Genomic DNA, 13,636 nt, shown 5'->3' on the forward strand with positions numbered 1-13,636 from the left:
ACAGAGGAAAAAATTATTTTTTTTTGATCGTTTATGATCGCACCTATAGTCGTTCTGATTTTATTGGTTTTATAATTGTGTCTGTGTGTTTTTTTTGTCTGTGCTACATTTAGCCTCGTCGCGCCGTCTTATTATCTACAGACTCTCTAGTCTTTTAGAAAAACAAACGTCTTTTGAGACGAACGAGAGCAGCAAAAAAAAGAAAACATCAAAATGCGTAAATTGCGAAAAACATATCCTATAATATTTTGGCAAATATATATTTCATATGGGAGGGAGGTGCGTCGGATTGATAAATCAAAGCATTTTGTTGCTTACTTCGGTGGAATTTCATAACTTTGCAGTTAAAAAAAAGATTATTTAAATGTAACATTTGTCGAATTTTGTTTAGGATATTTCTCTTTCAAATTTTTTTTATGTCAAATGACATCCATTAACATTTTTCTGTTAATTCTTTTTTAATATGTCACATTAAACGATATTTGCCCACGTAACTGGTCAGTTTTTTTACAGTTAATAGAAAAAAGTATGGAAAGAGATGAACAGAACACGCACAACAACAGTTAAACACTCAACTTTTTTCGAAATGGTTCTTGCGTTTAATTAACCTTACATCACGAATCATTTAATTAATAAATTGAAATGTATTCGAATTCCATAACAAACCGACCTATCAGATAAACTTTAGTCTCGGAAACTTCTTTCTCTTTTTCAATTTATTTAGAAACAGCAGGTGTATCACAACAAAATCATTAAATCTGTTACTTCAATTGTTGAAAGTACATCACGGTTTATTTTTGTCATTGTAACATTTTTCCACTCCAATTTGTTACAAATTTCACTTGAACTGAAATGGTGTGTTAAAGTTCAGTCGATATTAGTTTCAAAACCGAGCGGAAAATAACTAGAAGGTGAGAGAGGAAATAAAAGGTAAATAGATCATATAGGAAAAATGCTTGATCAGTCGCCAATAAAATAGATCAAATAATCAGTAAAAGATAATGGGATTTAAAATCTGCTTCTGGATGAATAAAAGGACATAGAAATATGCGGAACACGATGTAGTCCAGTTGTTTTTCCCCCTTCTCAAGCGGATCATTTTAAAGGAACTAAGAATAGCACATTTCACTGTCGTGCTATTTCCTTTCTTCTTTAAGTGGCTTTATTAACTCTATGTCTATAATATAAAAGGTACGGGCGTTCAGTTACTTTTTCAGTTTCAGTTACAGCGAACAGAAAATTAACAGTTCATCAATACATTTTGTATGATCCATATCATATCGCTGTGTATTCAAATTTAGGCTTTTACGACTTTAAAAATAATTACTGATATCATGCGTCCGGTTAAGCATAGATAGGAAATTTTAAAGTCAATCGAGAAAAAAGGCACGTTTTGTGAACCAGATGAAAACAATTTTCGTTTAAATTTCACTTTTAATTACAATAAACAATTTTTCGGTCATAACATCGTCATAATGATGAATTATAATAATGTAGAACACCAGTAAAAACTGATAACAATACTGCGCAAGCAATTCTCCGTATTTTGATTATAAAATCAACAGAAAATTTTACTTAGAAATACGGAGAAACAAAAAAAAATGGTGAATGCATATGTGTACACATGGTGTACACTTAGCCAAAGAAAATATAATTTTAAAATTATCGCATTATTGTGCGCTTTTACAAGCAAACACCCTTCATATACTCCGGCCTTATCACAGTATTTTATTTAAATACGTTTCTCGGTTGTTTTAGGTATATTGTACCTTAATTCATGAAATCATTGTACATAATAGCATTCAATTTATCAGCAAAAATGAGAAATATTTTCCAAACAAATTGCTGTTATGCCCAGTGATGACAAACACTCTAGACACCGAGAGATTGTAGCAGCTACAATGTAGCTATTTTATATGTATATAAGTCTGCATCTAGCAACATTCGTTAACAACAAAGTTTATAATTCGTCTTACTTTCCCGTTCATTTCAGAGTTGCAAAATTTGTCACAAGACCTTCGCCAATGTGTATCGGCTGCAACGTCATATGATAAGTCACGACGAATCAGCATTGCTGCGGAAATTCAAATGTACCGATTGTGATAAAGCGTTTAAGTTCAAGCACCATCTGAAAGAGCACATCCGCATACACAGCGGGGAAAAGCCATTCGGATGCAACAACTGCGGTAAACGATTTTCGCATTCGGGTTCCTATTCCAGTCACATGACCTCGAAGAAATGCATCAGCATGGGCCTGAAGCTGAACAATCGATCGATTAAAATGGAAAAGTCAATGAACAGCACCCACAGTAGTGGTGTACCGAAACGTGGTTTCTTGCCGCCAACATTGCCGGTTGGTTCGAACAATAACAATTCGTCGAATAGCCCGAACAATAATGCATTTATGCCCATGCTGACCAAATACAATAACTACGAAGCGATGAACGCAGCTTTCTTGGCCTCATTCCAGAACCTTCAAAATCCATTTTATCCGATCGGTCCATTGGATCCAAGAACGTCAGCACTCAATCCGTATAGTATACATCGCCTGTTAGAATTGACTAGTGCGTCGCATACAATGGATTTGATAAACAAAGCCAGCAACAATCACCTCAAAAACGAAACACCTAGTCTGCATTCCGATCCGGAAGATATGATTGAGGAAGTGACCGAAGATGTTTCCGACGAGCCAAATAAACTGGTCATGGATTTAGGCGATGACGAAGACAAATCGGTTCGTGATAGTCGATCGTCGACATCTCCGTCACCGATCATAAACACCCTCAATTTGAACAATGGAAACTTGAGTACTTACAATTCGATCATGGAATCTGTAAACGCTTCCGTCTCACACAATTTAAATTTACAAGAAAATGCCAAACATTTAGAATTTCAACGACAATTGACGCCGGACATGCGCCGGTCGTCGTACTCGCCGTCGCAGAGCGAAGAAAAGGACAATCCGAAGGAAGAGGAATCGTTGGTGTGTTCGCAGTGCGACAAGAAATTCAATCACAAGACTGAGCTGGCTCAACACGAAAAAGTATTATGTGGCATGTTCCGGAAGCACGAACAGTCTGTCGAAAATGTTGCGAACAATTCGAACTACCATATTCCAATGCATTCCGGCAGTGAAGACGATGGTGAGGATGTTAACAAATTATCTAGTGACTCTGAGCGAAAAGTTCGCGTACGAACGGCCATATCGGAGGAGCAACAGTTGATGTTAAAAGAGCACTACAGTCTTAACTCTCGTCCGAATCGAGAAGAGTTCCGCACAATCGCTCAGCGACTTCAGCTGGATCCACGTGTGGTACAGGTCTGGTTCCAGAATAACCGATCACGTGAGCGCAAATTGAATAACATCGGCTACTTGAAACAATCGTTCGCACAACAACCAACCATACGAAGTAGTTCAGCGTCACCGGCGTACAGTCCGTTGATGGATGATCAACCATTGGATTTATCATTGAAAAAAGAGTCACTTCATTCCACGCCGTCAAGCTCGCCACGATACGGTACCGCTCCGCAACAAAACGATTCCCCAGCCACCGACGAAGTGATAAATTTAAGCCGTAAATCGTCTAGAAGTCCAACCCCATACCGTTCAATGCATTACTACGGTGCCGCAATGTCTCATCGCGGAGAACAATTTCCCAGACATACTCCATCGCCGAACGAGGCAGTGCCCCGTTACACGCCATACATTCTTCCCGGTGCGGCGTCAGCTTTAGGTTTGGTGCCCATGGAACGTTTACTGCAAATGACTCCGGAAATGGCCCGAAATCCATTGATGGGATTAAAATCGGAAAGTTTGAGTCCGGGATCGGAAAAACGTTCATGGAAATGTGAAGAGTCGAGAAGTTCGCATGAAGATGATATGCATATGATGCACTTGCAGAAGAGACCGTCTCTCAAACAGGAACCAGAAGTCGAAGGACAGTTCATTTGTGATCAATGCGATAAGGCTTTTTCCAAGCAGAGCTCGTTGGCCCGACACAAGTATGAACATTCTGGTGAGTTTTAATTTTTACTAAATTTGATTGCGAACGCATAATGGTGGCGTAGATTAGTATCTTTATGATGAACGTATGACAGCATTGCTACAAGTCATTAACGTTTCGCTCATCAAATAATTGTGTTACTCATTCAATGCATGATTCCCGATTCGCTAATATCAAAATCACTTTTATGCGTTAACCGACATACTGTCGATTTGTGTTATATACACACTCGCCGAAACGTTCTTCAGCGAAAAGAAAACCAAAATGATTCAACGTCGTTTATTTAACTTGTTCACAGGTCAACGTCCGTACAAATGCCTCGAATGTCCGAAAGCGTTCAAACACAAACATCACTTGACTGAGCACAAGCGTTTGCACAGCGGCGAGAAGCCGTTTCAATGCTGTAAATGCTTGAAGCGTTTCTCGCACTCTGGATCCTACAGTCAACACATGAATCACCGCTATTCCTACTGCAAACCTTACAGAGATTAATTTCGTTGGCCATTTTATTTTCTTCCTTCAGCTGCCATATTCAATGCTAAATTAAAGGGTGTGCCTACAAAATAAATTAAAAATACAAAACAAAAAAACTGATTGAGTTCATGAACAAATAAAAGAGGTTTTGATGGAAATCAGTTTAAAATTTCAACCGGAAAATAAATAAAACTTTTTTGCTAATCAAAAAAAAAATTGGAAAATTTAAAAATTTATTTGAACAAAATATCGATGTGATTTAAGTACATTAATTTTACTTCTAAAAACAAACCTAAACTATAAAAATATAAATTAACGTACTTAAAGTAAAGAAAATTAATTAAAAAAAAGAAAGAAAAATCTAAAATTTAAAACTAAAATTCAAATACAATCCAACGTTGGGCAGGATCGTTTTGGATCACAAAAAATTGTTTCTTCATTCCTTACATAAAAAGAGAGAGAAATCCAACGAACTTTGTTTCGCTTTTCTTGGTTCTCGTGCGTTTTTTTTTTAAATTTAAGTTAAATTCTTTTTTCTTTCTTCCATTGAATGTAATTTTTTCTAAAAAAATTTCCATTCATCCCGTGAATTCAAATGGCCAAAATAGAATTAATTTGCTATATATGTAATGTTTAAGTGACATTTAAGTTTAGTTATAAGATTTTTTAACGGTAAGTTTTTTTTCTTTTGAAATAAATAATTTAAAACTTTTTCTCCAGCCAAACGATATTTAATTTTGCAATCTCTTAGATAGAAGTAAAAGAAGACAGAGAAAATATTTCGTAAATCAATTAATAACTATTCATTGTTACGTAATATTAGTTACAAATCAAAATAAAATATTATTTTTTAATTATTAATCTTGGGTCGGAATATATCTTGGTATTATTCTATTTTTAGTTCCATTTTTATTTTTTATTTTTATTTTGTGGATGAGTGAATGCTATTCGAATTAATTTTTTATGTTTTTTTTATTTAATTTTTTTTAACTTTGAAAAAAGCTTTTTTTTGATTTTTTTTCTATTATTTTTTCACATCTTCCGAGGTGTCTATACCTGTAATATACTCAATATAATATGATTTTACACTGACTTGCAATATTAGCTGAAGCGGATCATTAAGTGTGACGCAAATTAATATCTAAGATCGAGAAGAGAGCATTTAATTTTGAAAAGAAAAAATCCTTTTTTTAAGTTCATCAATTTTTTTTTTGGCTTAAATGGAGTCCGTTCTTCCATTCTTGCAACCCACCAGTTATAACAACCACCATTCGCTAAACATTTAATTTGATCTAAAGATGATTTGACGTGAGATGACACATCAAAAAACGTGCATATAATACACATTGTACGTACGAATGATTGTGTGTTACAAATAATAGGCTTGAATTTGAACGGTCTAAACTATAAATGACATATGTCATCGAAACGTCAGAGTGGGTCAGTTTCTTTTTTTGCCAATTGCATTATGATCCTTCTGTAAAAGCTCAACTCAAGGCCTCGGTAATAATCAGAAAAACATTATTTGAAGCTAGGAATACATATTGATCTCCAGTTACTCGCACTCACCTTATAATATGAGACCCTCAAATTATACCACTTCTGTCAGAATATACTAATACTAAGTTAGTGCGCTCTAAGTGATTTTTCGTTATATAATCGCTAAAGCGAAAATTACTTTAAGGGTACGTTTACGTCATTTTAAAGTCACTTACAGAGCACTTGCAATTTTTTTTTACAATTTAAGGTTGTAAGGCATATTTTTGTGTGTTCATTTCGAGGCTTTATGTTTGTTTGTTTTTTTTTTGTCGGTCTGTGTTATCGTCAGCAACACCTAATATCACATCCTCTTACTCATTTCATTTCGTTTTTATCAACCTGCGGCATCGTCATTATGAATAATTTTTTTGATTTTTGTTTTTCAATTTAAAATATTTTCTTGAATTAATGGGAATACTCACGTGTCGGAAATTGTTGTGATCGTTATATCGGACTGTTCCTTTAAATTAATTGTAGAAAAGATGTGAGAAGAAGTCAGCACAGATGTAATAGCTATTCGTAACAAAGAAAAATTGAACGTCAGGGGCCATTTAAGCACCCCGATACGAATTTTATGGAAAAGAAGGAGTTGGTTTTGAGTTTCAGACTATTGTTTCTGTCGAAATGGTCGAGGTTAAGGTACATGAACAGTACATAAACTAAGGAATTAATTCAGATCAGTGGATAGACATTCTATTCGTTTCTGGGCGGCGCAGACTGTGGTGTGTTTAAAATTTTCGAATTTTCCTCGTGTGAAATAAAAAATGTAAAAATGGATTTGTTTCACTACAGGATTTTTTTTACGCACATCCGATCCGCCCCATTGATCGTTGTAATTCGGGTTTGGTTTAGAAGCTCAAAATCTTGCCCAAATTCGTAATTTTTCCTGCAACTTCTACATCCCTATTAGTTTTCACCAAGTTTCACTTTAGTGCGTTGTTTTCAGCATTTCTTTTTTAACAAACAATTTTAGATAATTTTCGTTTTTTTAAATTTTGAATCGCAATTGAAATTACTCTTGAAAAACTTCTCGTGGTTTATAATTTTCGCACCTTTCAAACACCCCTTGTAATTTACCTCTTGTCCGCAATTATTATCGTAATGTTTTTTCACTCAAATCTATTAGAAAATAAAATTTCAACAACCACACTTATTGAAATAAATGCATTTCTTGGACCACACGGTGTTAACATGACAATACAAAAAGAAAAAAAAATTATTAAATTAAATAACTCGACTAAAGGAAAATATAATTCAAACAATTGAACGAAAAGAAAGGGAAAAAAAACTTAAATAAAATATTACTAATTGTAAATTTATAATAATTAAACCAAAAGAGAAAAGAAAAACCGAAAACTAAAAAAAATCTACAGCGCAGTTAAATCGTACATTGAACACAATTAGCTCAAATTTTCGTTTTGTTTGATAACGGCAGCTCACGCTCTGACTCTGCGAACACCCTTGCAATGGTGTTAGGAGTGACTGGGAGACAAGCATGTAAGAAAAGCTGGGCTGATTCTTTCCAACACAATGCAGCATTTATAATGGATGTCACACCTCGCAGAGTTATTTTTGAGCTGCCGTTGTCATTTCGATGCTCACAACTCACCCAGAGTAATTTGACAAAGATTAATGTTGAGTGGCTACGCTCGGTTAGCTGATTTATGACACGTTCAATGTATGATTTAACTTCAATGTAAATAAAAAACGGAACAAGCCAACAACAACCGAAACAAATCGGCAAAAAAGTTTGTTAAAAGTATTCCTTCGATTCTTCTATTAATCAAAAATATTAAGAAAAACTAAAATATTAAACAAAACAAAAAAAAATTGTAAATCAAAAGTTACAAAAATAAATACCAAGTAGTTAAGACAATTCTAAAGTTATGAAAAGTTTTAAGATAAAAAAATGTGCTTTTTGATAAACAAAAAAAATTGATTGAGCAACGAAAATATAACGGAGAGATAAAAAAGAAACAACAGCCACATTTAACAACTCAAAGAAAGAACAAAAAAAAACTATAAATAAATTTAATGAGAAAAGAAAACCAACCAACCTATTTAATATTAAGCATAATACAGTGTCTTTTTCGTATATAATTAATTAATTAAACAATTTTTTTGAATATAAAAAAAGGTAAATGTGTATTATTTAACTCGATTAATTAAATAAAATTAAACAAACAGAAAAAATAATAATTGAGATAAAGAAAGAAGGAAATGAAAAACTACACAACAAGAAAATTATTCGTATTATAAATTTAAAAATTAATAATTAATTGAAGAAGAAAAAAGAAGTAAAAAAGTGAACAAATATTATATTATATTAAACGTTATGTATTGTTAAAATAACTAATACTAATCATTCCAACCAAATTATAATATGAATAAAATATATTTACAAAATTTAAAGTGTTAATAAAAATGTTTAAAAATTAATGAACGAAAAACAAGAAAAAAGTTTTGAAAAAAAAATTAAAAAAATTTATTTTTCTTTCTTCTTCTATGAGAAAACTACACTAAAGATAAACGAAAATGAAGAAAGAGAAGAAGAAGAAAAAGAACGTTTAAAAGAAATACAATACAAAGTAAAACAATTTAATGATTTATATATAAAACAAATAATTAATTAATTAATAAAAAAAACTATTATAATAGCAAAATAATGTTGTAAATTTCACTGACAATAAAACTCAACGATTCTATAATATAAAGTAAAATGAAAAATGCATTCAGCGTCTAAATTTATATATAAACTGAAAGAATAAGAAAGAAGAAAAATTAAATTTAAACCAACAACCTAGAAGATGGAATACTCAAAATTAAAAATTTTTGATAATTTTTTTGGTTTCGGTCGAATTTGTTATTGTAACTATTATATAGCTATATTTGATACCAGAATTTATTCAGCTTTTATGCCAACAAAATTCACCCACACTATATATCAGTCGATCAGTCAGAAAACACGTCAATGGTTTCAAAAAAATGATACACAGGTTATGGGCACAATTTTTTAACGGAAGTTTCTTAATGTTTTAGTGAAACGTTTAATTCGTTTTAATTGAACTCAGAGCGTCTAATCGTTGAGACTCTTTTGAGAATCGTTATTGAAACATTAAAATCTTGCATCTTTTTATTGAAATAAATTTCAATTCCTACAAGAAAGTTACACTGCTGCCATGTTGCGAAATTAGTTTAAGCGATCATTTAATACGCCAGTTTAATTGAAATGGTCAACATTATTGTTTGTTTTGTTTCTTTAAAAAAAAAAGTCAAGTCAAGAACAAAATGATGTGCTTAGACGGTCCTATTGACGTATTAAATGATCGTTGATGAGTCCGATCTCAATTGCTACTTTATTTATTTTTTAATTCGAAGGGTTTTTTTCTTCGGTATAAGATTTGATAAGATATCTTCGGTATAAGATTTAATTCCTTTTTTTTAAACAAAAAACATTTTTCAAACAATAGAATTTCACTCGACTGTTCCTCTTCATGACCTCTGTACGAAGCGTCCTTACGTAGAGTAGACGTTTGATATATATATAGAGTGGGTGAATAACGTTACATTTAGTTCACTGTTTTTCCGTTAAACGCACCAAAAACAAAACCAGTGTAAAAAAGAAATAAATAAAATTCGATACAAAAAAGCAACGATCAAATAAATAAACTTTAATGCTCATCTATAGGAGACAAGCACATCTCAAAGATAAATTAGAAATACAGAAATAAAAAAAGGAAGAATTGAAACAAAAAACTCTATAAATAAAATCTTAAATTTAAAATTTATTGAAAACAAAGAAAAAACAGTAAAGGTTTCCAAAACAACGAAAATAATTTTTTGTACATTTTTTTATTATAATTTTTCTTTTATGTTTTGTTATTTTTTTTTTCTATTATTAAATCTTATTTAGTCTATCTCTCTAAAAAAAATAATTGTAAAAAAAAACAAAGAAATCGAAGTAAATTTTTACTTTTTAAATAAAGTAAGTATTTGTATAAAAAATAATTTACTCTTAATCCAAGCTAGAAATCCAAAGACATTGTATGAAATTCGAAAATAAGAAGAAAGTAAAAAAATGAGCAAATTTTGAAAATTCGATTTTTCTCTTTTTGTATATTTAATTACCAACAAAAAATATTTTATTTTGTAATTTTAATAAATTCTTAAAGATAAAATTATTACATTTCGCAATTCGTTTCTTCTTCTAATTTTATGTTTTATTGTGCAATAATTTTTTGTACGACGAATATATTGACATAAATATTTTTTTTCTTTTTCAAATCATCGAACCAACAATTAACAATAAAAAAAAATTATATTTATTATTCATACCCCACACACTTTTGTAGATTTATTTTTTCATTTATATTTTTTGTATAAATTTTTTTTAAACTTTTTTTAGTTGATAATAATGTAAGACATCGAAGCAAAATCTATTTAAACATTTAAGAGATTTTACTTTTAAATTTTGTTATTTAGTTACAACAACAAAAACATCTTTTTTATAATTATAATTATAAATATTTACGTGTATATTATCCTCCTTTTTGACACTAGTGCATTATATAAAATATTATATTTATATGTATGATCATATAATGTTCAAGCGTGTTCTATAAAAAAAAATAGAAACGGACTTTGCTTAATGCTTATACAGCGACATCTACATATTATACATATACATATAATAAATTATATTTAAATATTTTTTTTTATTATTATTTACAATTCTAATTTTAATTAATTAATTTTCTCTCTTTTTTATAATTATTATGGCTTTACGTTTATAATCAATACAACAAAAATATATTATTTTTATATAATGAACTTGATTTTTTATACGAAAAACAAAATACAAGAAAAATAAGAAGAGGAAATTTGAAGAGAATAAAAAAAACCAATGAAGATGAAAACCAACAAGAAATTATATGTATTTTAATCGAACATGTCTTATATAATAAATTTTTGAAAATCAAATCAAATTGGATTTCTCTTTTAGTTGTATATATCTCTCGATTGTCCACCTTGTTAGCAGAGCAGGAATTGACTGCGACTAACGGATATCAACTGATATCCGGACTACAAATAAAATTCCATGTTTCCCTTTCCCTTTCGGGTGTTTATTTGGAAGTGACTTGAGACAACTCTTTTCTTAACTACGCTTACTCAATCTTACAATTCATTCGGCTCACTACGTTCAATCACAGAACACAGTTATTATCAAGTAAACTCCAACACACCTATCAATTGATGTCAATAATCTTTGGATCCTGTTACCTTCTCGAGTACAGAAATCTGTGCTTAGCGCCGTTGGTCCTACTAATTTTCACTTCACTCCATCATCGTTGTATATCAAATAATGTAAATAATCATCTTAGTCTGGTGCCATTAGGGTACAGAATGTGAGAGATAAAATGGCTGCACCACAAGTGATCACAAAACATGTAGACAGATTTCTTAAACATCTTAATAATGTCAAAAATATTCCCATAAAATCATCAAATCTTTTACTTCTTTTGTTCAAAGTTAGTCTTAATGTCCTTAGTGTCTGACACAATCTATTACTTTGTTTGTTTTAACATATCACTGCGATCTATCATTTTTGACATTGATTACTGACGACAACATTAGATTAGATGTTGATGAAACCGACCCAAGATTAGATGGTGATGAAACCAGCCCAAAACATTCTCCTTTCGCCTCAAAACTCATAGCTGGTAGAGATGTAACAGAAAAGGAACGTACTGGCTTATCGGAATATGGTATCGGGTTCGCTTAAACCAAATGAGTGATACTACTCCCACAAACACTATGGCAGTATACATTGACTTGTTCAGAATGCTTAAGATTTTTTCCAATGTTTACTACTGCTATTAGGTCTTTCCGAATAGACTTGCTGACGTACATTAGAGAGAAGCAGGAGTAACATATCACTGACAATGTAAGAGTGATATCGCCAAAACTTGAACCAATTTTGGTGAAAATGAATACCATGGTTCGGCGATCCGGGCAAGCTATAGCTCGTTTGAATCGTCTTTCAATTCTGAGAAATAGGGATCTTTTACTTTTTCTGTTAGTTTCCCATTTTCGGAGTGAACACGTGAAAGTAATAGCATGTCAATGGGTCGTGAAAACAGTTTTTCGGTGATAGCTCGAGATAGAAATCTTTCTAAAATGTGAAATGTTGTAGGAATATAGGCCTCTAGCAGACCTTCAAAACGAGTATAATCATCGGTAAGGACAGCCACCCGTTCTGGACTTATGACCCAAAATATGGTGAATGTTTGGACAGTGCTGCTGGCTTGCAACAGAACTTTTCCGCGGAACTGACTATAGGGTGTTGCAGCTGGACTTACCCTCTTTCGTTCCACGTATAATACACCCCAGAAAAATTGTGTTGCAAGCCACAAAGTTAGTCGAAGTAAAATGTCGCTCCAATAGACCCATATTTTTCAGTGTTTTCAACTTGTTTTTGGTGTTCAAACAGGCTGGAGCGATAGGAATGAAATAAACTAAATCAAAATTACATGTTCAGCTCGAAATTGTGCTGAACCGTGCGATCATTGTCCTTGAAAATGTTGCTTTCTTCTTACTTCGTAGTAGGTGGAAAACATCATTTATTTGACTTCATAAAAATATCAGGAACTCAATTGCTTTCACCGAATATGGGCTTATTGTAAAGCAGAGATGCGCATCGTTCATTTGCAGTCAATAAATGGTCACCCAAGATGTAATTTGTACTTCACAAGAGGTCACGACCGTTCCCAGCTATGGAAAATGTATGAAAAATCGAGTTTTTTTACAAAAATATTTTTTCTGTGGAGATTTTAACTGCTTTTAGTTAAGGTCTTAAGCTATGTATTCTTAAAACAATTGTTTTTGTGAAAAAAACTGGATTTTTGACACATTTTCTATAGCTGGGAACGGTCGTGACCTCTTGTGAAGTACAAATTAAATCTTGGGTGACCATTTATTGACTGTAAATGAACGATGCGCATCTCTGCTTTACAAAAAGCCCATATTCGGTGAAAGCAATTGAGTTCCTGATATTTTTATGAAGTCAAATAAATGATGTTTTCCACCTACTACGAAGTAGGAGGAAAGCAACATTTTCAAGGACAATGATCGCACGGTTCAGCACAATTTCGAGCTGAACATGTAATTTTGATTTAGTTTATTTCATTCCTATCGCTCCAGCCTGTTTGAACACCAAAAACAAGTTGAAAACACTGAAAAATATGGGTCTATTGGAGCGACATTTTACTTCGACTAACTTTGTGGCTTGCAACACAATTTTTCTGGGGTGTATTATACGAGGAACGAAAGAGGGTAAGTCCAGCTACAACACCCTATAGTCAGTTCCGCGGAAAAGTTCTGTTGCAAGCCAGCAGCACTGTCCAAACATTCACCATATTTTGAGTCATAAGTCCAGAACGGGTAGCTGTCCTTACCGATGATTATACTCGTTTTGAAGGTCTGCTAGAGGCCTATATTCCTACAACATTTCACATTTTAGAAAGATTTCTATCTCGAGCTATCACCGAAAAACTGTTTTCACGACCCATCGACATGCTATTACTTTCACGTGTTCACTCCGAAAATGGGAAACTAACAGA

At 32.3% G+C, this 13,636-nt stretch overlaps 1 protein-coding gene across 1 annotated transcript in view; it reads left to right on the forward strand.

Annotated features, from left to right (window-relative positions):
* The window catches only part of LOC119070051 (zinc finger protein 1), a 46,303-nt gene extending 39,004 nt beyond the window's left edge, over positions 1-7,299 (forward strand). Inside the window, exons 4-5 of the mRNA XM_037174341.1 lie at positions 1,994-4,016; positions 4,303-7,299. Of these exons, the coding sequence (XP_037030236.1) occupies positions 1,994-4,016; positions 4,303-4,496 (2,217 nt within the window). The 3' untranslated portion in view covers positions 4,497-7,299. The remainder of the gene's footprint in view (positions 1-1,993; positions 4,017-4,302) is intronic.
* Positions 7,300-13,636: the final 6,337 nt, after the last annotated feature.

The sequence above is a fragment of the Bradysia coprophila genome (genome assembly GCF_014529535.1).
Source record: "Bradysia coprophila strain Holo2 chromosome X unlocalized genomic scaffold, BU_Bcop_v1 contig_45, whole genome shotgun sequence".
Taxonomy (NCBI): Eukaryota; Metazoa; Arthropoda; class Insecta; order Diptera; family Sciaridae; genus Bradysia; species Bradysia coprophila.